Source organism: Panthera pardus, unplaced genomic scaffold (assembly GCF_024362965.1).
Source record: "Panthera pardus isolate Hobbes unplaced genomic scaffold, ASM2436296v1 HiC_scaffold_15, whole genome shotgun sequence".
Lineage (NCBI taxonomy): Eukaryota > Metazoa > Chordata > Mammalia > Carnivora > Felidae > Panthera > Panthera pardus.
In genome coordinates this window covers 37,826,495-37,846,484 of record NW_026526710.1, presented here as the reverse complement: position 1 = coordinate 37,846,484, position 19,990 = coordinate 37,826,495, and the positions used below count along the sequence as shown (strand labels likewise).

Genomic DNA, 19,990 nt, shown 5'->3' with positions numbered 1-19,990 from the left:
ATTAGAATTGCCTGTAGCTAAGCTGCTGCCCCCAGAGAATCCAGCAGTTCTCCTTCTGACCCTGCCTTTCACATGCACCCAGCCCCAAACCCAGCCTTTGGTCACATTCACAATCATGCAAACACCAAGGCTGTCAAACTACCCCAGGTCTTCCTGTCACACCCAGGACACATCCAGACGCAACTGCCCATCAGAGGGCCTGGCTGCTGGGCACGAGGCATTTGGGAAGACGATATGAACCCCCAGACGAAAGGGACATTCAAAAGGACAGTGACAGCAAAAACAATGAAGGAAATTTCCTCACCACCCACCTCTCTCTTTTTTGCCAATTTGACCTTTCTGCAGTATTCCTGGGGGAAAAAAAAAAAGTATCATCACTTTTTTAGACAACAAAGCATGCATGCTATATGGTAGGTATGGTATGCCACATCAGTGGTACCAGGAAACTTCAGTTCTGTCACTTGAGTATGACTCACCATAGGCTTCCTCCTCAGTCAGGACGTCTGTGATGTACCTGAAATCTATGCAGGATAACAGCATCCTGGGGTCCTGGTAGTGTGACAGGAGAGGGGAAAGGCCCAAATCAATTCACAAATGGCTTATGTTTCTAAGGATGTGCTTACACTGATACGTGGGATTACCCTTTCCAGGAAAGGACCTTTGGGATTTGTGTTAAATTGTTTGATGCTGTCATTCCTTGGTGTAGAGCTCTTCAGAGGGTCAGGGCTGACTCCCAAAGACATCCTCAGGTGCTCCCGCTGCAACCCCCTCCTCCCTCCCCGTCCCTTCCCTCTCCTGACACCTAGGCTCCAACCATCCCAACTAACATGGCTTCTGGAAAGAGGATCCGGCATGAGGCAAGCACTCAGCATGAGTAAGTGGATAGATGAGCGCCTGGTATCTCTCTAGACATCATTGCTCTACACATCAGGGCTGACTGGGATACTGGTGCAGCTCAGCAGGAGAGGAAAGAAGGCTGGTATCAGAGCCAGGCTCCCCAGGTCAACCCTATGCCCACTATTTATTAGCAGCATGACTGTGGTCAATTTTTTCTCTTGTCAAATTGGGTAATTCACTTCACCAACAGGTACAGAATGGATTAAACATGGGAGGCCACCCTGAACCATCACTGGCTGTTCTCTCCCCGCCTCTTCCTGCCCCATGCTCACTGCTCTGGCCACACTGGCAAGGCCAACATCTCAGCTGGGCCTCTGGTTGAGACCCCTCCCCATCTCAGTCTAACAGTTGGGAAGCAACCAGTAGCTTCACTCCCTCTCAGGTTTTACTCTGACCAACAGTCCTCCACTAGTCTGTCAAAAATTGTAAAAGCTCAGGGCACCTGGGTGGCTCAGTCAGTTAAGTGTCCTACTCTTGATTTCGGCTCAGGTCATGATCTCTCGGTTGTGTGATCGAGCCTTGTGATGGGTTCTGCAATGGGCATGGAGCTTGCCTGGGATTCTCTCACTCTCTCTCTCTCTCCCCACCCCCCGCCCCTCGCTCAGTCACCTGCACATGCACTCTCTCTCTCTCAAAATAAACATTTTAAAAAATTGTAAAAAAAACTCAACGCTGAGGTTCTGCCTCTTTTAAGACTATCGGCCACTACTGAAACAGGAAATAGAATCCATAAGAATGAAGTCACACCTCTCTGGTGCCTCTCAACTCATTCAGTTTGGGGAGTCGCCTCCTACACCCCCTGAAAGCCTAACCTTAAGCCTAGAGGGTGGCTCATGTCCTTCCCCTTCAGATGGGGCCCCCAGGCCACCTGCAACCATGTCGATGGTGTGATATCCACCTGTCTTTACTTTCTCCCAGAGAAGAGACGATGTCTGCTGACCAACAGTCTTCAAAGCCAAGGTGTTCTTTGTTTTTCCCAAATGGTGATGTCAAATAATAACAGGGCCTTCATCTGCTGGCTACCAGGATTTTAGTGACCACATAAGACATCACCCTAAGGCAGCTGATGCTCAAAGAGATTAAGTGACATGCCTCAGGTCAACCTGCCAGAAAGTAGAGGAGCCCACATTCAAAGCCAGGTCTACCTGGGTCTGAAGGTCACCCTCCTTAACTTGCCCATTGCCCAGCTTTTTTTCCTCCTCCCCTGGCAGGCACTCTTCCCTGCCACAAACAGGACAAGGAAGAAGGAAACACAGAGGTACCTATCTTCAGCGTTTGGCTCCTTCTCTTCCGGAATCAGATAATGGAGACCACAACACTCTAAATTCAAAGTGACCAGATGACATCTTAATAATAACATCTTGCTCTTCAGAGTTTGTGAAACATTTTTATCATTTGGTCTTTCAACCAATTCTATTAGGTTCTCAGAGAAGTGATGATTATCCCCTTTTCATAATTGGGAAACAGAGGCTCAGAGAATTTGCATTACATGTGAAGCCTCCACAGTGGGGGAGGCAGGACCCAAACTCAGTGCTTCCCATGGACCACTGTGTGTGGGCACACCCAGCTGTTACCTCAAATACCAGAAAAGAAATATTAGGGTTTACTGGGGTTTTACTTTACCATCACTATGGCGATCCACAGACAATTCTGAATATATTTGCTGCTTTACAAAAGGCAAGTAATCCACGAAATCCATCTCATTTATACTGCAACACTATTATAATTGTTTAACGTTATAATGTTAAAGAATTTACTTACCATGTCAACAAGTAACTTCCACAGAGGCTTGGGGAAAAAAAAAGAATTTTAAATCATGTGTAAAGTGCCCACTTTTTCCCCTGAAAGTAAACTCAAACTCTCACTTTCAAACACCTGCCCACCAGCCCATGGGCACACCCGGATCTCTAATGCTGCCTCCTGACTCCTCACCTCTGCTGCTCTCGCATTTCTTTCTCAGCCCTTTCTAACCTACTCCTATGGTTTCCTAACTACTGCCACGGAGAAAACACATCAAACAAATTTCCACATTGCTTTTGGAGGCCTGCGTCTTTGGTCTTTAGAAGGCTGCTCGTAGAGGAACTATTTTTTTTTTTTTTTTTTTTAATATATGAAATTTACTGTCAAATTGGTTTCCATACAACACTCAGTGCTCATCCCAAAAGGTGCCCTCCTCAATACCCATCACCCACCCTGTCCTCCCTCCCACCCTGCCCTCCCTCCCACCCCCCATCAACCCTCAGTTTGTTCTCAGTTTTTTAACAGTCTCTAATGCTTTGGCTCTCTCCCACTCTAACCTCTTTTTTTTTTTTTTTTTTTTTTTCCCTTCCCCTCCCCCATGGGTTTCTGTTATGTTTCTCAGGATCCACATAAGAGTGAAACCATATGGTATCTGTCTTTCTCTGTATGGCTTATTTCACTCAGCATCACACTCTCCAGTTCCATCCATGTTGCTACAAAAGGCCATATTTCATTTTTTCTCATTGCCACGTAGTATTCCATTGTGTATATAAACCACAGTTTCTTTATCCATTCATCAGTTGATGGACATTTAGGCTCTTTCCATAATTTGGCTATTGTTGAGAGTGCCGCTATAAACATTGGGGTACAGGTGCCCCTATGCATCAGTACTCCTGTATCCCTTGGATAAATTCCTAGCAGTGCTATTGCTGGGTCATAGGGTAGGTCTATTTTTAATTTTCTGAGGAACCTCCACACTGCTTTCCAGAGCGGCTGCACCAATTTGCATTCCCACCAACAGTGCAAGAGGGTTCCTGTTTCTCCACATCCTCTCCAGCATCTATAGTCTCCTGATTTCTTCATTTTGGCCACTCTGACTGGCGTGAGGTGGTATCTGAGTGTGGTTTTGATTTGTATTTCCCTGATAAGGAGCGACGTTGAACATCTTTTCATGTGCCTGTTGGCCATCCGGATGTCTTCTTTAGAGAAGTGTCTATTCATGTTTTCTGCCCATTTCTTCACTGGGTTATTTGTTTTTCGGGTGTGGAGTTTGATGAGCTCTTTATAGATTTTGGATACTAGCCCTTTGTCCGATGTGTCATTTGCAAATATCTTTTCCCATTCCGTTGGTTGCCTTTTAGTTTTGTTGGTTGTTTCCTTTGCTGTGCAGAAGCTTTTTATCTTCATAAGGTCCCAGTAATTCACTTTTGCTTTTAATTCCCTTGCCTTTGGGGATGTGCCGAGTAAGAGATTGCTACGGCTGAGGTCAGAGAGGTCTTTTCCTGCTTTCTCCTCTAAGGTTTTGATGGTTTCCTGTCTCACATTCAGGTCCTTTATCCATTTTGAGTTTATTTTTGTGAATGGTGTGAGAAAGTGGTCTAGTTTCAACCTTCTGCATGTTGCTGTCCAGTTCTCCCAGCACCATTTGTTAAAGAGACTGTCTTTTTTCCATTGGATGTTCTTTCCTGCTTTGTCAAAGATGAGTTGGCCATACGTTTGTGGGTCTAGTTCTGGGGTTTCTATTCTATTCCATTGGTCTATGTGTCTGTTTTTATGCCAATACCATGCTGTCTTGATGATGACAGCTTGGTAGTAGAGGCTAAAGTCTGGGATTGTGATGCCTCCTGCTTTGGTCTTCTTCTTCAAAATTACTTTGGCTATTCGGGGCCTTTTGTGGTTCCATATGAATTTTAGGATTGCTTGTTCTAGTTTCGAGAAGAATGCTGGTGCAATTTTGATTGGGATTGCATTGAATGTGTAGATAGCTTTGGGTAGTATTGACATTTTGACAATATTTATTCTTCCAATCCATGAGCAGGGAATGTCTTTCCATTTCTTTATATCTTCTTCAATTACCTGCATAAGCTTTCTATAGTTTTCAGCATACAGATCTTTTACATCTTTGGTTAGATTTATTCCTAGGTATTTTATGCTTCTTGGTGCAATTGTGAATGGGATCAGTTTCTTCATTTGTCTTTCTGTTGCTTCATTGTTAGTGTATAAGAATGCAACTGATTTCTGCACATTGATTTTGTATCCTGCAACTTTGCTGAATTCATGTATCAGTTCTAGCAGACTTTTGGTGGAGTCTATCGGATTTTCCATGTATAATATCATGTCATCTGCAAAAAGCGAAAGCTTGACCTCATCTTTGCCAATTTTGATGCCTTTGATTTCCTTTTGTTGTCTGATTGCTGATGCTAGAACTTCCAGCACTATATTAAACAGCAGCGGTGACAGTGGGCATCCCTGTCGTGTTCCTGATCTCAGGGAAAAAGCTCTCAGTTTTTCCCCGTTGAGGATGATGTTAGCTGTGGGCTTTTCATAAATGGCCTTTATGATCTTTAAGTATGTTCCTTCTATCCCGACTTTCTCAAGGGTTTTTATTAAGAAAGGGTGCTGGATTTTGTCAAAGGCCTTTTCTGCATCGATTGACAGGATCATATGGTTCTTCTCTTTTTTTTTGTTAATGTGATGTATCACGTTGATCGATTTGCGAATGTTGAACCAGCCCTGCATCCCAGGAATGAATCCCACTTGATCATGGTGAATAATTCTTTTTATATGCTGTTGAATTCGATTTGCTAGTATCTTATTAAGAATTTTTGCATCCATATTCATCAGGGATATTGGCCTGTAGTTCTCTTTTTTTACTGGGTCTCTGTCTGGTTTAGGAATCAAAGTAATACTGGCTTCATAGAATGAGTCTGGAAGTTTTCCTTCCCTTTCTATTTCTTGGAATAGCTTGAGAAGGATAGGTATTATCTCTGCTTTAAATGTCTGGTAGAACTCCCCTGGGAAGCCATCTGGTCCTGGACTCTTATTTGTTGGGAGATTTTTGATAACCGATTCAATTTCTTCGCTGGTTATGGGTCTGTTCAAGCTTTCTATTTCCTCCTGATTGAGTTTTGGAAGAGTGTGGGTGTTTAGAAATTTGTCCATTTCTTCCAGGTTGTCCAATTTGCTGGCATATAATTTTTCATAGTATTCCCTGATAATTGTTTGTATCTCTGAGGGATTGGTTGTAATCATTCCATTTTCATTCATGATTTTATCTATTTGGGTCATCTCCCTTTTCTTTTTGAGAAGCCTGGCTAGAGGTTTGTCAATTTTGTTTATTTTTTCAAAAAACCAACTCTTGGTTTCGTTGATCTGCTCTACAGTTTTTTTAGATTCTATATTGTTTATTTCTGCTCTGATCTTTATGATTTCTCTTCTTCTGCTGGGTTTAAGCTGCCTTTGCTGTTCTGCTTCTATTTCCTTTAGGTGTGCTGTTAGATTTTGTATTTGGGATTTTTCTTGTTTCTTGAGATAGGCCTGGATTGCAATGTATTTTCCTCTCAGGACTGCCTTCGCTGCATCCCAAAGCGTTTGGATTGTTGTATTTTCATTTTCGTTTGTTTCCATATATGTTTTAATTTCTTCTCTAATTGCCTGGTTGACCCACTCATTCGTTAGTAGGGTGTTCTTTAACCTCCATGCTTTTGGAGGTTTTCCAGACTTTTTCCTGTGGTTGATTTCAAGCTTCATAGCATTGTGGTCTGAAAGTATGCATGGTATAATTTCAATTCTTGTAAACTTATGAAGGGCTGTTTTGTGACCCAGTATATGATCTATCTTGGAGAATGTTCCATGTGCACTCGAGAAGAAAGTATATTCTGTTGCTTTGGGATGCAGAGTTCTAAATATATCTGTCAAGTCCATCTGATCCAATGTATCATTCAGGGCCCTTGTTTCTTTATTGACTGTGTGTCTAGATGATCTATCCATTTCTGTTAAGTGGGGTATTAAAGTCCCCTGCAATGACCACATTCTTATCAATAAGGTTGCTTATGTTTAAGAGTAATTGTTTTATATATCTGGGGGCTCGGGTATCGTAGAGGAACTATTTAGTCCTCTGCCACGTGTTGGATTATTCCACAGAGCTCCTGCAAGTGCTCCTCCAGTGAGTTACCTTTCCCTCCTGCTTGGCCCACAGGTCCCACACAGCGTTGAGAACAGCCGCGGTCGCCAGATGCACAACACCTTTCTCAGGACCAATCTGGTTAGGAAGCAAAATACACCAGCAATTCTTAGACATGAAAGAGATAGTTAGGTCTCCTAGCCAGGGACACATTTCAAGAGTTAAAAGCCATCAATAAAAGCTCACAAAGAGGTTAAGCTTTTTTAATATACTATAAAAAACTTTTTTTTTTTTTTTTAAATTTTAGAGGTTGGGGGCAGGGTGGGGAGAGGAGCAGAAGGATTGAGAGAGAATCCCAAGCAGGCTCCACGCTGAGCATGAAGCCCGATCTCACAATCATGGGATCATGACCAGAGCCAAAATCAAGAGTCAGGTTCTCAACTGACTGAGACACCCAGGTGCCCCATGCTTTTTTTTTTTTTTTTTAATAGTTTCTAACCTATAGAAAAGTTGCAAGAACAGTACAAAAAACTCCTGTATATTACCCCCAACTCTCTTTCTGTGTATGCATATACAGACAAATATTATATATATATATATATATATTGTGTGTGTGTGTGTGCACACACACACACATAATATATATACACAATTGATTTTACTGAACCATTTAAGTTGCAAATATCATGCTCCTGGAACCCTAAATACTTCTGTGTGTAGGTCATAAAAACAAGGACATTTTCTCACATAACCACAGTACAATGATCAGATTCAGGGAATATAACATTGATAAGAATACTATTGCCTAAAACAGTCCATAATCAAATTCTGCCAATTGTCTCAATAACGTACTTTATTTTATTAACATTGCATTTGGTTGTTCTGTCTCTTCAGTCCCCCTTTATCTGGAAACGTTTTTCTTATTTTTTTAAGAATGCTGTTCTTTAAGAATGCTGTCAAGATGCTGTTGACATTTTTAAAGCACATGGGCTGGTTGACTTGTAACAGTGTTCCTCAGACTGGGATTCAGGTCATACTTTTTTGGCACAAATTCTAAGTAAGCAATAATGTCCTTTTGGTTTTTTATTAGGGCTAGTATCTTTTAGCACTTAGGTAAGTCAGTGTCCACTGGGCTCTTACTTAGGGAAAATGGTAACCTCACAGTGTAAGATTACTATTGTCCCCAAATTGGGGCATCCATTGATCATTCTTGCCTCAATGAGCTATGGCTACAATGTTTGCAATACAGTGATTGTCAAACGTTATCATTCCTTTTACGTTCTTCTGTTCTATTATAATGACAGGCTTTCCCTAGCTGCTTGTTTACTACCTGAATGCACTCATGGATTCTTATGTTATTCAATGAGCTATAAGCCATTACTAACAAATTTATTTTGATCCTTGAATTGTCCCAGATTTGGCCAGTGGGGACTTCTTCAAGGGAATGCCTTTAAAAGTAAGTTCAACTTGCTTTGCAGAAAGTTAAAAATGAAATCCAAGGCAACACAGAATGCCTTCCCTGTGCCTTTCTATGTGCATAGATGAGAAACTGAGCAGAGTTAATAAAAAATAGAGCTGATGTTGGGAGACAAGGGCAAGGTCCCAGTTATTGGACTGATCTTACTGTGACAGAATCCTTTCTCTAGAGCCTCACTCTTCTCATGCCTTGAACTTTGGGCTCAAAATATAGACCTATACATGTAAAAGTGCTCCGATCTCCATCTTTTTAACTTTGCTCTTCTCTTATGTTTCTGGCTTTAATAACTTCCTCCCCCAACTCTAATGCCACCCACATTACCTCTGACCCAGAAAGGATGCCTATTCAGTACTTTATCTTCTAGAGTGTCTAGAACACTTCTTCCATTCAAGGAGTAGAGATGAGGTCCATATGGCAGAGATAGCTCTCAGGATCCAAATATATCCAGATTCAAGTCTTACAGAAAGGAATATCAATTACCTCAAAACACTGATTGTCTAAATGGCTGAAGCCCTAATTTAATAGTGTTTTACCTTAAAATTGTAAGCCTGTCTCTGTTTTCACATTTGTTGCAATCAAAGCACATCTTAGACCTTAGTAATATTACTTGTAAGAACATTTTAAAAATTAGGTCCTTTACCCATCTGAGCTGCCCATCACTGGTGAGCTGCCTGTAGAAGCCTCTGAAGTCACCAACGATGTCCCCGAGGTCCTTGTTAAGCACATGGTGGGCGAGGGCATTCACAGCACAGGCAACTATTAAATAAGGATTCAATTCTTGGGTATGTCTTGGTATGATGCCAATAAATTAAGACGTGAAAACACCACAACTACTGTGGGATTTTATGAAAGAAACTTTAAATACAAAAGGTACATGTTTTGTTTTGTTTTTAAAGTTCATTTATTTTGAGAGAGAGACAGAGAGAGACAGAGTGAGTGAGAGCAGTGGAGGGGCAGAGAGAGGGAGAGAGAGAGAATCTCAAGCAGGCTCCCCACTGCCAGCACAGAGCTTGACGCTGGGCTCGATCCCACAAACCGTAAGAATAATGACCTGAGCTGACTGAGCCACCCAGGTGCCCCTAAAGGTACATGTTTTTAAATACTGCCTCAAATATGTCTTTTGGGTTTGTCATAAATAATACCACATATATAATACAGCTGTTAATTCATACACTGAGCTTAATATCTGAGTAGAGCAAACACATTTTGAATGGTTGCCATTTGAAAAACTGAACCATAGGTATGAAAGTTTATTTTATTTTTTGATATGAAAATTTAAATCCTATTCCCAATATATTTTCTTGTTCACTTTATAAAGTGTCCAGTCATTTTCAAAATCAAACTTCTCTATTTCATTGTTCCTAAGGAATAAAGAGACTGATTTATCAAATTAAAAAAAAAAAAAGCAGTGGGGGGAAGCGCCTGAGTGGCTCAGTTGGTTAAGCATCTAACTCTTGATTTTGGCTCAGGTCATGATCCCAGGGTCCTGGGATTGAGCTCTGGCATCAGGTTCTGTGCTGAGCTTGGGGCCTGCTTGGATGAGAAACTCTCTCTCTCTCTCTCTGCCCCTCTGGCATGCTCTTTCTCTAAAGTTAAAAAAAATAAAAGTAAAAAAAAAGAGGTATTTTCCAATTATTGTCAAGCATAGAAAATATCTTGAAGTCACACTATAACACACTACTAAAGATGAAACGAATTTGAAATAAACAATACTTAACAGTAAAATGTTAAAGTACATGAAAACACTTTTCTTAAAGATTTAATTTTTCCTATTGATTTAAGATATACTATGCTTTAAGTTTATTTATTTTGAGAAAGAGAGAGAAAAAGTTTATTTATTTTGAGAATGAGTATGAGCAGGAGAGGGTCAGAGAGACAGGGAGTGTGAAATCCCAAGCAGGCTCCGGGCTATCAGCTCAGAGCTCAACATGGGGCTAGATCTCATGAACTGTTTGACCATGACCTGAGCTGAATCAAGAGTCGGATGTTTAACCTACTGAGCTACCTAGGAACCCCACTATATGTTTTCTTAAGTAATTTGAAGGTCAAATTTAATTTGGCTCAGAATTACCATCCTTTTTTTTTTTCGTATTTTACTTAAAAAGGCTTTATTGTATTATTTCAGATGAAGAATAAGTAACAGATTGAATTGGAAAGACCCTTCTACCCTTCAGTCATGCTAGAAAACAATTAGTACACATAAATGACCAAAATAATCAAATCATCTAGCCCCAAAGCAATTAATTTGTTATAAATTTTTTTTGATAAATTTGTTGTTTGGTGTTGCCATTTCTGTGATTATTACTCAGGTCATTTCATAGGATAGCTGTTCTACTAACTACTGGTGCAGTTTTACTATCCTCCAGATCCTAGGAGAAAGACCTCTGACATATCTGAAACAAGCTGTCAGGATGCGCCCGGCTTCTATGTGGAACAGTGTTCATACATGAATGCACACCTGCTCTCAAATGTAGCATTAGGGCTGGAGCAACCATTGCATGTTCTCTAGGGCTTCTGTTAAGGGCTATAGAATCATTCCAGTTCAGATATGCATTCCCTAGAACTGTGAGAAGACAGAATCCTTCTCACACCTTGATGGTTGGTGCTCTAGGATTAAAGACATCTGAAGAGCCAGTCAGCAACTCACAAAGAGGTATATACCATCATCTAGTTAAAACCTCCATCTCGTTGATGAGACAGCTGCTAGAAACCACTGATGAAGCATACCTCTGGTTTGCCCCACATGGAAAATGCCCTTAACAAAGTTGAGGATGAGCTCACCTTTCACAGCTCTAAGAGATGCATAAGCAGCACTAATGTATTCATCTATAGCACAGATTTTCCTTGCTCAAAAGGAGGGCACTGCAAGAAAGTAACTAAAATTGGGTGCATTCGACAGAAATCTCGGTAGTGGTGGTCATCCAGTGTACAGGACAGTCTGCCTCAGGTTTGCTTTGTGCCATGGGTGGGAAATTCATCTGGAAAAAACTGGTCACTGAAGGCACGTCTTGCTGACTAACTCCCTGCCACCCTCTGGCACAGAAAGGACAAGTCAGTAAGGCCGATGGATGACCATGGGTGTCTGAGCCTGAGGGCTGGTGTGAACCCTTATGGCTGTTTTCTGTCTCTTTAGAAATTCTTCTTTCTTCATCTTTTTTTCTTCTATTTTTTTAAGAACTATATTGGTGTCTTCTATACATTAAAAAAATAACTGTAACCCTCCCTTCCTGTCTCTCTCACACACGCAAACAAGCACTATCTTCACAGTAATGAGGAAAGCACTATTTTTTCTCTTTTTCTAATCATAAATGAATGCACAGGTAAGTAAGCTGGTAAAAGTGCAGGAGAACCGTGATGTGCTAATGGAATGTTTGAATGTTTTTTCAAATTGAATGCAAATGCCATGTAACACATTCAGTGAGACTGCGATGAATCACCTGAAATAGCGAGCAAGTTTAAAGCTAAAACGGGGGCACCTGGGTGGCTCAGTTGATCAAGCGTCCGACTCTTGATTTTGGTTCAGGTCGTCATCTCGCATGCAGTTCAGGAGCTGGAGCCCTGTGTTGGGGCTCTGCGCTGGCAGAAAGCCTTGGAATTCTCTTTCTCTCTCTCTGCCCTTCCCCCTCTCTTGTGAACTCTCCCCTTTCTCCCTCTCTCTAAATAAATAAATAAACTTTAAAAAGCCCATAAAGTTAAAATGTGTTCTGTCATATTGTGGTCTGAAAAAGGCTCCGGAAGCCAACTACATCACCGCAAAAGAAGCATTTATTATAGACATATAGAGATGGCATCTCCCTGGCTGAGATGTCCATCAGGACAGCTGGGAGGGGATGGGAATGGAGGAGGCAGAGGTCCATGAAGGCCCAAAGCACAGAGCTCAGCAACCAGAGAGGGGGAGCCTCCTGTCTCCTATATCAAGTCCCAGTGAGCACAAAACATGTGCAGGGTCCCCATACTGTGTGCCCCAGTCAGCAAAGTTCAAAGTCTCGGCTATTACCAGAGTGGTTCCAATGGTCCATCCCATAACATATTTTGTAAGCTTGCTGAGTTTTACGCAACCTTTGGGGGCCACCCTATATGGTCTGCAATATGGAGAAGACAGCTTCATAAAGCACTCAACTTACACCAGAGACCATTAAAGTTGCGGGCAAAGCTGACACACAGCTCACAAACCTATTGTGGCCAGCGGTCACTGCCTTTGGAAAAACATTAACAGCAAATGGTTGACTTAATGGGGAGGGGGACAGGAAATCACTGCTGAGTCTCCTGCTACCTGGCAAAGTCCTAGCTACCCTTCAAGACGAATCTCAAAGCCTCACCTCTGTTCTGAAGCTGCCCACAGCCCTCCTGGAAAATGAACTAACCCTCTCTCTGTTTAACTTGTACCAAGTCTTTTATTTTTTTTTTAATGTTTACTTCTTTTTGAGAGAGAGAGAGAGAGAGCTTGAGCGCTCAAGCATGAGTGGGGGAGGGGCAGAGAGAGAGAGGAAGACAAAGAATCCAAAGCAGGCTGCAGGCTCCAGGCTCTGAGCTGTCAAGACAGAGCCCAAGGCAAGAATCTAACTCACAAAATGTGAAATGCGAGATCATGACCTGAGATGAACACTTAACCGAGTGAGCCCCTAGGCACCCCTAACTTGCACCAAGTTTTAAAAAAGTGTCCTTCTAGGGGCAGCTGGGTGGTTCAGTCAGTTTAAGTGTCAGACTCTTGATCTCTGCTCAGGTTTTTATCTCAGGGTCAGGAGTTCAAGCCTCATGTTGGGCTCCATGCTGGACATGGGGCCTACTTAAAAAATAATAAAAATAAAACAAAATAAAAGTTAAGAACTGTCCTCACTGCACAATCGTTTCTGTTAAAGTTCAAGAAAGGTTCCCTTGTCCTTCCTACACACACACACACACACACACACACACACACACACACACACACTCCTTTCATCTGCTTGACAATATTAGAATCTTTCAGTGGGGCAAGTCTTCCACTTTACATGTAGGGACAGCCGACAGTGCAAGTACCCATGGAAGAGCTGTCGTATCACCACCAAAGTTAGAGAATCTGTTTCCTTCCTAGATCCTCACTCATCAACTATCATAATTTGGTTTCAGATCCTAATGATCCATGGAAATTGACTGGCAAAGGTCATCTTTTTTTACTTCTTGAATTTTGTACCTTGTGTGTGGATTATGTACTTCAAAAAAAAAATCAAACAAACAACTGGTATTTAAATGTGGAAAGAAAGCACTTTAGGCAGTCAGGAGTTCTGTGGGGCTAGCTGAGCAGCTGTCTGGGTCTCTGTTTCTTTATTTCTAAAATGTGAGGGGCCTCAAGACCACCACTGAGCTCTCTCCAGCTCTGAGAGAATGACTTCACTCGTGGCTCAATGTGCCTCCTGCACAACCAGCTTTCCCCAGATGACAGCTCCGAACCCAGGCAGCCAGAGGCCCTTCTGCCATGAAAAGCAGTGAACTTGAAACCACTTGGTGTGAAGTACTTTGAAGAACGAGGGGCTCACTGTGCACATCACAATAAGCCTCTCCACATGAATGCCCGTTGGTCCTTCTGGTGTCCCTCAGCCACCATCACCCCCCGCCCCCGGGCCTAGCTCAGACAGAGAAACAGGCTGAGATTCACAGATATTCCCGCAGTCCATCGATGACTGCAAGGAGAAGGGCCAAGTTCTGCCACCTTTTCTCCCAATGAAACAAACTATGAAACACTGTTTTTACTCACCTTGAGCAATGTACATACAGAGAAAAGTAAGGTCACCACTGGAATCTAAGTGCAAATTAAGCATTCTGGAAACTTAAGAGAAGGGTCAACTCACCAACTTCCGTGCCTTTTCCCAGAGTGAAGGTAATTCCATACCCTTTGAGCCCGTCTTCCGCATCGGTCTCTAAGACAACATACGCAGCCGAATAATCAGGGTCTGTGTGCTGCAGGAAAAATGCACCCCGTCCCACAAGGCAAATGTGAGGTTTCCAAACGTACACCTCAGAACATCACATAAGAATAGAAAATGCAACAGGAGGGGTGCCTGGGCAGCTCAGTCGGTTAAGCATCTGACCTTGGCTCAGGTCATGAATGATCTCACGGTTTGTGAGTTCAAGCTCCATGTCGGGCTCTGTGCTGACAACTCAGAGCGTGGAGCCTGGTTCAAATTCTGTGTCTCCCTCTCTCTGCCCCTCCCCTGCTCACTCTATCTCTCTCAAAAATAAACAAAAAACTTTTTAAAAATGCAACAGGGGACATGCAAGACGAGCTCCAATTCGATAGACCCCTTGGTGTACCCCATTTTCTGCAGGAGTTCTAAATGGACAAAGGGAAAGTCCTTCTGAAAGATCCATATTATTTTAACAAGGGCAACATGTCCATTTTTAGTGTCAGTTTGCAATTAGACAAATTGCAAACTTGCAATAATCAGCTTAGATTTTAATCCGGAGTTTTCTGATGATCAGCTTAGATTTTAATCCAGAGTTTTCACCTAAACTACCTCTCTCAACTGTCTGAGCAGAGCTATATTCACAAGGTTTTTGTTTTGTTTTGCTTGGGGTTGTTTTTTTCGTTTAGTTTAGTTTTGTTTTTTTTTTTGAGAGAGCATAAGTGGGGGAGAGGGTCAAAGGGGGAGAAAGAGGAAGAGAATCTTGAGCAGCCTCCATACCAATGTGGGGCTCAATCCAAGACCCTGAGATCATGACCGCAGCTGAAATCAAGAGGCACTCAACTGACTGAGCCCCACAAGTAGCTGCAAATGGAAGCAGCCAAGGTCTCAGAAAGCCTCACAGAAAATTGAGCTTATCTTTGTTGCAATTTGCAGCAGGGCTGAAAAGACAATGGCACAGGTCAAGGAAATCACTGGGGGAAAACAAAGAATAAAACTTCAAAACAAATTAGCCTGTTCTTTGTTTTTTAACTTTCTACTAACAATGGTATTTTGATAAGTGTTTACTGACAGACTATTATGAAACTCAACACTACTTGTCAATATGGGAGATGCAGAGGTGAAAAAAATCAGTCTGTCTCTAGAAATCTCTCACAGAGTGAGGAGAAGAAGCCAACACACAAGAACCAGGCGAGGGCAGTTCTAGGACAGTACAAGGTAAGGTGCTAATACGTGGTCAGCCAGAAGTACCACAGAAGGGCAAGAGGGAAAGAGGAGGGGAAGCAGGGAATGAAGACAATGGGATGGACAAAGGGACAGATGAAGGCATGTGGGCAAGGGGGAGCAATACGAAACCCCAAAACCTGGGAGACAGAGGAGGACAAGGCCCCTGAGGCACTGGGTGGCAAGTGAATGGAGACAAGCCTGCATAGGGGGTGAGGGGGCAGATAATGGAGACCCCCAAAGCCAGGCAGAAGATCCAAATGCATCAAAAAGGAATGCACGGTGCAACTACTGAAGACTGGACGATGACAATTTATTACTGTTTTTATTATTATTATTGTTATTATTACAGAACATTTGTTGTTCTGGCACACTGTTTTAAAAGCCACTTAACTTAATCCTCACAACAATATTATAAAGTAGGTGCTATTATCCCTGACAGATGAGGAAACTTGAGTTTAAAGAGGCAGAATTGAAATCCCCATATTCAGGGAAGGGGAGAAGGCACACACAGTGGACAGGAGGTCTTTGTCTGGCATCAAAGCCTAGTGCGGAGGGGGGCACTGGGTGTGAAGGGTTGCTGAGCTGTGTATCAGAGACTGTGCAGAGGGCTGACCTGGCACAGACATGTATGCCCTTAAGAAAGTTACAGTTTAGAAGCCAGGGTTACACAAACTCTACTAACATGAGGCAGGACATAAGTCTCTGGGAGAAATGCAGACTAAGGAAGCCAGGCAGAGAGCACCATCAGCTGAATGCACTCAAGGCTGGAGGAGGCTTTATGATGAAAATAGAACCTTGAGTCAGCAGGTTGAGGATGGGGAGCTTTGCAGCAGTGGGGGAGGGCACGAAGGACCTGCAAGTCGGGAGAGAATACTTGTGTGACAGTGGCAGTGAAGAGACAAAAAAGGGAAAGACTGGGGTGCCTGGGTGGCTCAGTTGGGTAAGTGTCCCACTCTTGGTTTCAGCTCAGGTTTGTGATCTCACGGTTCATGAGTTGAAGCCCTGTACTGGGCTCTGAGCTAATGGTGCAGAGCCTGCTTAGGATTCTCTCTCTCTCTCTCTCTCTCTCTCTCTCTCTCTCTCTCTCTCTCCCTCTCTGCCCCTTCTCCCACTTGCACTCTCTTCTCTTGCAAATAAAAAATATTTTTTTAAAGAAAAGAAAAGGGAAAGACTGAAGTGTGTTTCAGGATTGGTGACACCCTGGTTTGACCACTGGGTTCTGGAGAGGGGAGATCCAGAAATGAGATCGGGAATCATTGGCCTACAAGGGGGCACTGAACCCGTCAACACGGGGGGGTGGGGGTGTCTTACTGGGAGTGTGCAATGAGACAGGGGTGGAGGGGGAGTGGAGGGAAGGGAGCAGGGAGCAGCCTTGAAGCCTGAGCTTTGCAGAGGGAAGAAGGGGATCAGTACAGGAAGCAGCAGAAGCCAGCCGGGGGCAGAATGATGGCAGGAAGAGGAGGCTCAGCAGACAACATGACATGCAGACCAGGGGTAAGGACCCTGGAAGCAGAAATAACGTCAATCCCAAGAGAAGGAAGGAGACAAAAGTTGATTACAGATGAAGGAGGAAGTAAATGTAAAGGTCAGAGGCCAACAGGAATGAACCAGTAACTTAGCGTGTAGTGGGAAAGGAGCAGACAAAGAACGAAGTAGAGGTGTTAGGGTCAAGGAAAGGTGATTCCAAAATGGGAATCCCTGTCTATGTGGGACAGAAAAGGAACCACTGGAAAAAGAGACTAAAGAAGAAAATACTGGATGGAGAGGGAGGGGAGAAGAATGGGGGCCTTGGGAGTCAAAAGGGGTGGGAATGGGGACACAGAATAGATTAGTTTGGGAGGATAGGACTTACAGGATAAAGGGAAAGAAAGACGAGAGGGTTGGTCTGGAGACTAATGGGGGGAGATGGGGTTAAGGGTGCATTTGTTTTCAGTCTTCTGGGTGATGCAGTGGGCAGTCTTCTAACTGCTGGGGGTGCAGGAAAAGGAGCCAGAGCAGTGAAAGAGTGGAGTGGTCTGACACAGGCACTTGAGGGAGCTCAGCAGATAATGGGGAAAGGAGAGGAAAAGTATGCTTAGGAAGTGGTGGGGTCAGCCGGAGCTGGGCTGTGAGCCCATAGCCCCGGGGCTTCTGGAAACTTGATGAGTGCCTAGACAAGCAAGCAACTTGTAAGTACCACCCAGCCTTGAGCACTCCACTTTTCCTAAAAGGCAGATTAAAACAAAAAAGAAATCACAGTGGAATCCCTTACCTCTAACAGACTTGGGGACTTCATGAATATATCCTACTTCTGATTAGGAAGACTCACTCTGCTAAGTGCTGAACACAGCTGAATTGCTGAGTTCAGCAAGCCGCGAGGGCACGGGAAGCAGTACCACCAAGAAGTGCAAAATAGCACATTCTGTTAAGAAGGCACCTAAGAATCAGCACACAACACACCCCATATCTCTGGAAGATAAATACTTAAGTATTTATGAGTTTGCAATACAGGTATTAGATAACCTCTCCTGACCCAGAGGACATAAACCACTCAGGCCCAGGGACAAATTCCATTTCTTAAATTATTCTACAGTACACCAGGCTACTTTAACACTTCACAAATTCAAAGCAGAGAAAAATCTAGGCCAGAGCCCCTTTCTGCTTTAGTTTCCTCATATGTAAATAGTAATTACAGCCAACACTTTTTGATGGCTTACTCTGTGTCAAGCACTTTACAGGCATCTCATTTAATGCACGAAGTAGATACTATTATACTCACATATGGAGAAGATAGCCGAGGCTTAGAGAGAATGAGTTGTTTACCCACAGCTGCTACACCTCAGAGAGGTAAAGGTGGTTGCACTAGCTCAGGTGTTTGAATTTTACAAGGCAGGGAAATGTCAAGCATTTGGAGATCCACCAAGGATTGCCAACTGGGTGTTTTTTTAAGTCATTTACCATAATATAAGAACACATAAGGATTTTTAAAAGTGGAAATAACTTAATCTCAGAATAAATGACATTCTTTTTTTTAAGTTTATTTCTTTATTTTGAGAGAGAGAGAGAAGACAGAGGATCCCAAGCATGCTCCACGCTGTCAGTGCAAAGCCTGATGTGGGGTTCAAACTCACAAACCATGAGATCATGCCTTGAGCCGAAATCAAAAGCCAGATGCTTAACCAACTGAGTCACTCAGGCATCCCTAAAAGATATTCTTTTAAATGTCAGAACTTTGGCTGGCACTTTTTAATGAGAAAGTTATTTTTTAAAAATATTTCCAGTACACAAAGAGCATAGGTCATGTACTGATATCAGCCTGCCCTCCGCCCACTTAGGAAGCACAACATTATAGGATGAATTAGAGTCTTCTGGTACTCATTCCTCTCCCTCCACATAGGGAGCAAGTAACCATTATCCTAACATGGATGTTTCTCAATTCCCAGCATGTGTTCACACATGAGGATCCTCAGGGAGACCCAGAGGTCATAAAACACTGGGGCCCAGAGACAAATTCCATTTCTTAAATTATTCTACAGTAAATGCCTTCCTGTATTTGGAAACCACTGCACTAGACGGTGGTAGGTGGGAGGAGTCCCTCTAAACACTCTCAATAAGCAAAAACGCCCTTCAGTATTTAGGTCAAAGCCTGTGCCTTTACTGTATCTCCAAAGACGGGAATTTGCATAACTCTCTAGAGTGGCAAATCCTTTACAACAATGTTTCGGTAATTTTATAAGAGCCCCCCCTCACATGACCCAGAGTTACTACCAGCTTGTTTGGTTTCCTAGCCAGTGTGACTCCATTTCACAGATGGGGCCAAGATGCCCAGAGAGGTTAAGCGTCTTTCCCACGTCACACAAGTTGTGGAAGAGGCAGGATCACCACCCAAAACAGCCAGTACCCCACCACGAACTCCCCCTCTCAGTACAGAGAAGCCAGCAATGTGTTCTAGGGTTTCGTTGGTGGGGATTCAACAAAACCACTTTGCTGTCGTTGGCATATTAGGCATTTAGGCATTTTACTATTTACAGCAAAATGCGGATCGTAAATGCAAAAACAGGAAATATTAAACGTCAAAAGAAAAAAAAAATGCGAAAAAAGAAAAAGCCCCGGGGGATGGAGAGTTTCTGGTTACTTTTATTCCCCTTCCAGGCCTCCGCCTTTGCAAAAGCAACAGTTCCAAAGTGGGGAACCTCCGCGACCCACTGGACTGCCCGCGCCTACTCGGGGCCTGGGCGTCCTCGCGGCGAGAGGGCACCCGCGGTCGCTCAGCGCTTACCATGGCGTCCGAGCCGTGGCCCCCCAGCGACGTGGGGAAGCGCACGTCCCGCACCGAGAGCCTGGAGATCCTGCCACGCACCATGTCACGGCCCAGCACCCGGAGCTGGCCGCGCCGCCGACTCCGCCTCAGACCCCGTGCGCGGAGGGAGGGGCAGAGCCCGGCCCGGCGGACGCTGATTGGCCACACGGCCGCGACAGAGAACTTGGCCGGCCCCGAGTGGCAGGCTCGGTTCCGGGCTCCCCGGGACGCCCGAGCGGTTCCCGCCGCGTCTGCAACCCCGTGCTGCCACGCACGGCGCTCGCGACGATTCGCTCTGGGCCGCGGCGGACCCGAGACTTAGGAGGACGTCCCGCGCCGCGTCGGGAAACTAGCGAAGTGACTTTCTC

The 19,990-nt window shown here is 43.8% G+C and overlaps 1 protein-coding gene across 2 annotated transcripts in view; it reads right to left on the bottom strand.

Moving 5' to 3' along the window:
- ENOSF1 (enolase superfamily member 1) overlaps positions 1 to 19,763 on the bottom strand; it is a 33,050-nt gene extending 13,287 nt beyond the window's left edge. Inside the window, exons 1-7 of one of the 2 annotated variants that reach the window (XM_019418342.2) lie at positions 19,602 to 19,763; positions 14,063 to 14,171; positions 8,878 to 8,993; positions 6,812 to 6,898; positions 2,659 to 2,685; positions 477 to 549; positions 312 to 350 (exon numbers count right to left, since the gene is read on the bottom strand). In XM_019418342.2, coding sequence (XP_019273887.2) covers positions 312 to 350; positions 477 to 549; positions 2,659 to 2,685; positions 6,812 to 6,898; positions 8,878 to 8,993; positions 14,063 to 14,171; positions 19,602 to 19,685 — 535 coding nt within the window. In that variant the 5' untranslated portion in view covers positions 19,686 to 19,763. Of the gene's footprint in view, positions 1 to 311; positions 351 to 476; positions 550 to 2,658; positions 2,686 to 6,811; positions 6,899 to 8,877; positions 8,994 to 14,062; positions 14,172 to 19,601 lie in introns of those variants that run through there. The other variant, XM_019418344.2, reaches the window with a different exon arrangement.
- Positions 19,764 to 19,990: the final 227 nt, after the last annotated feature.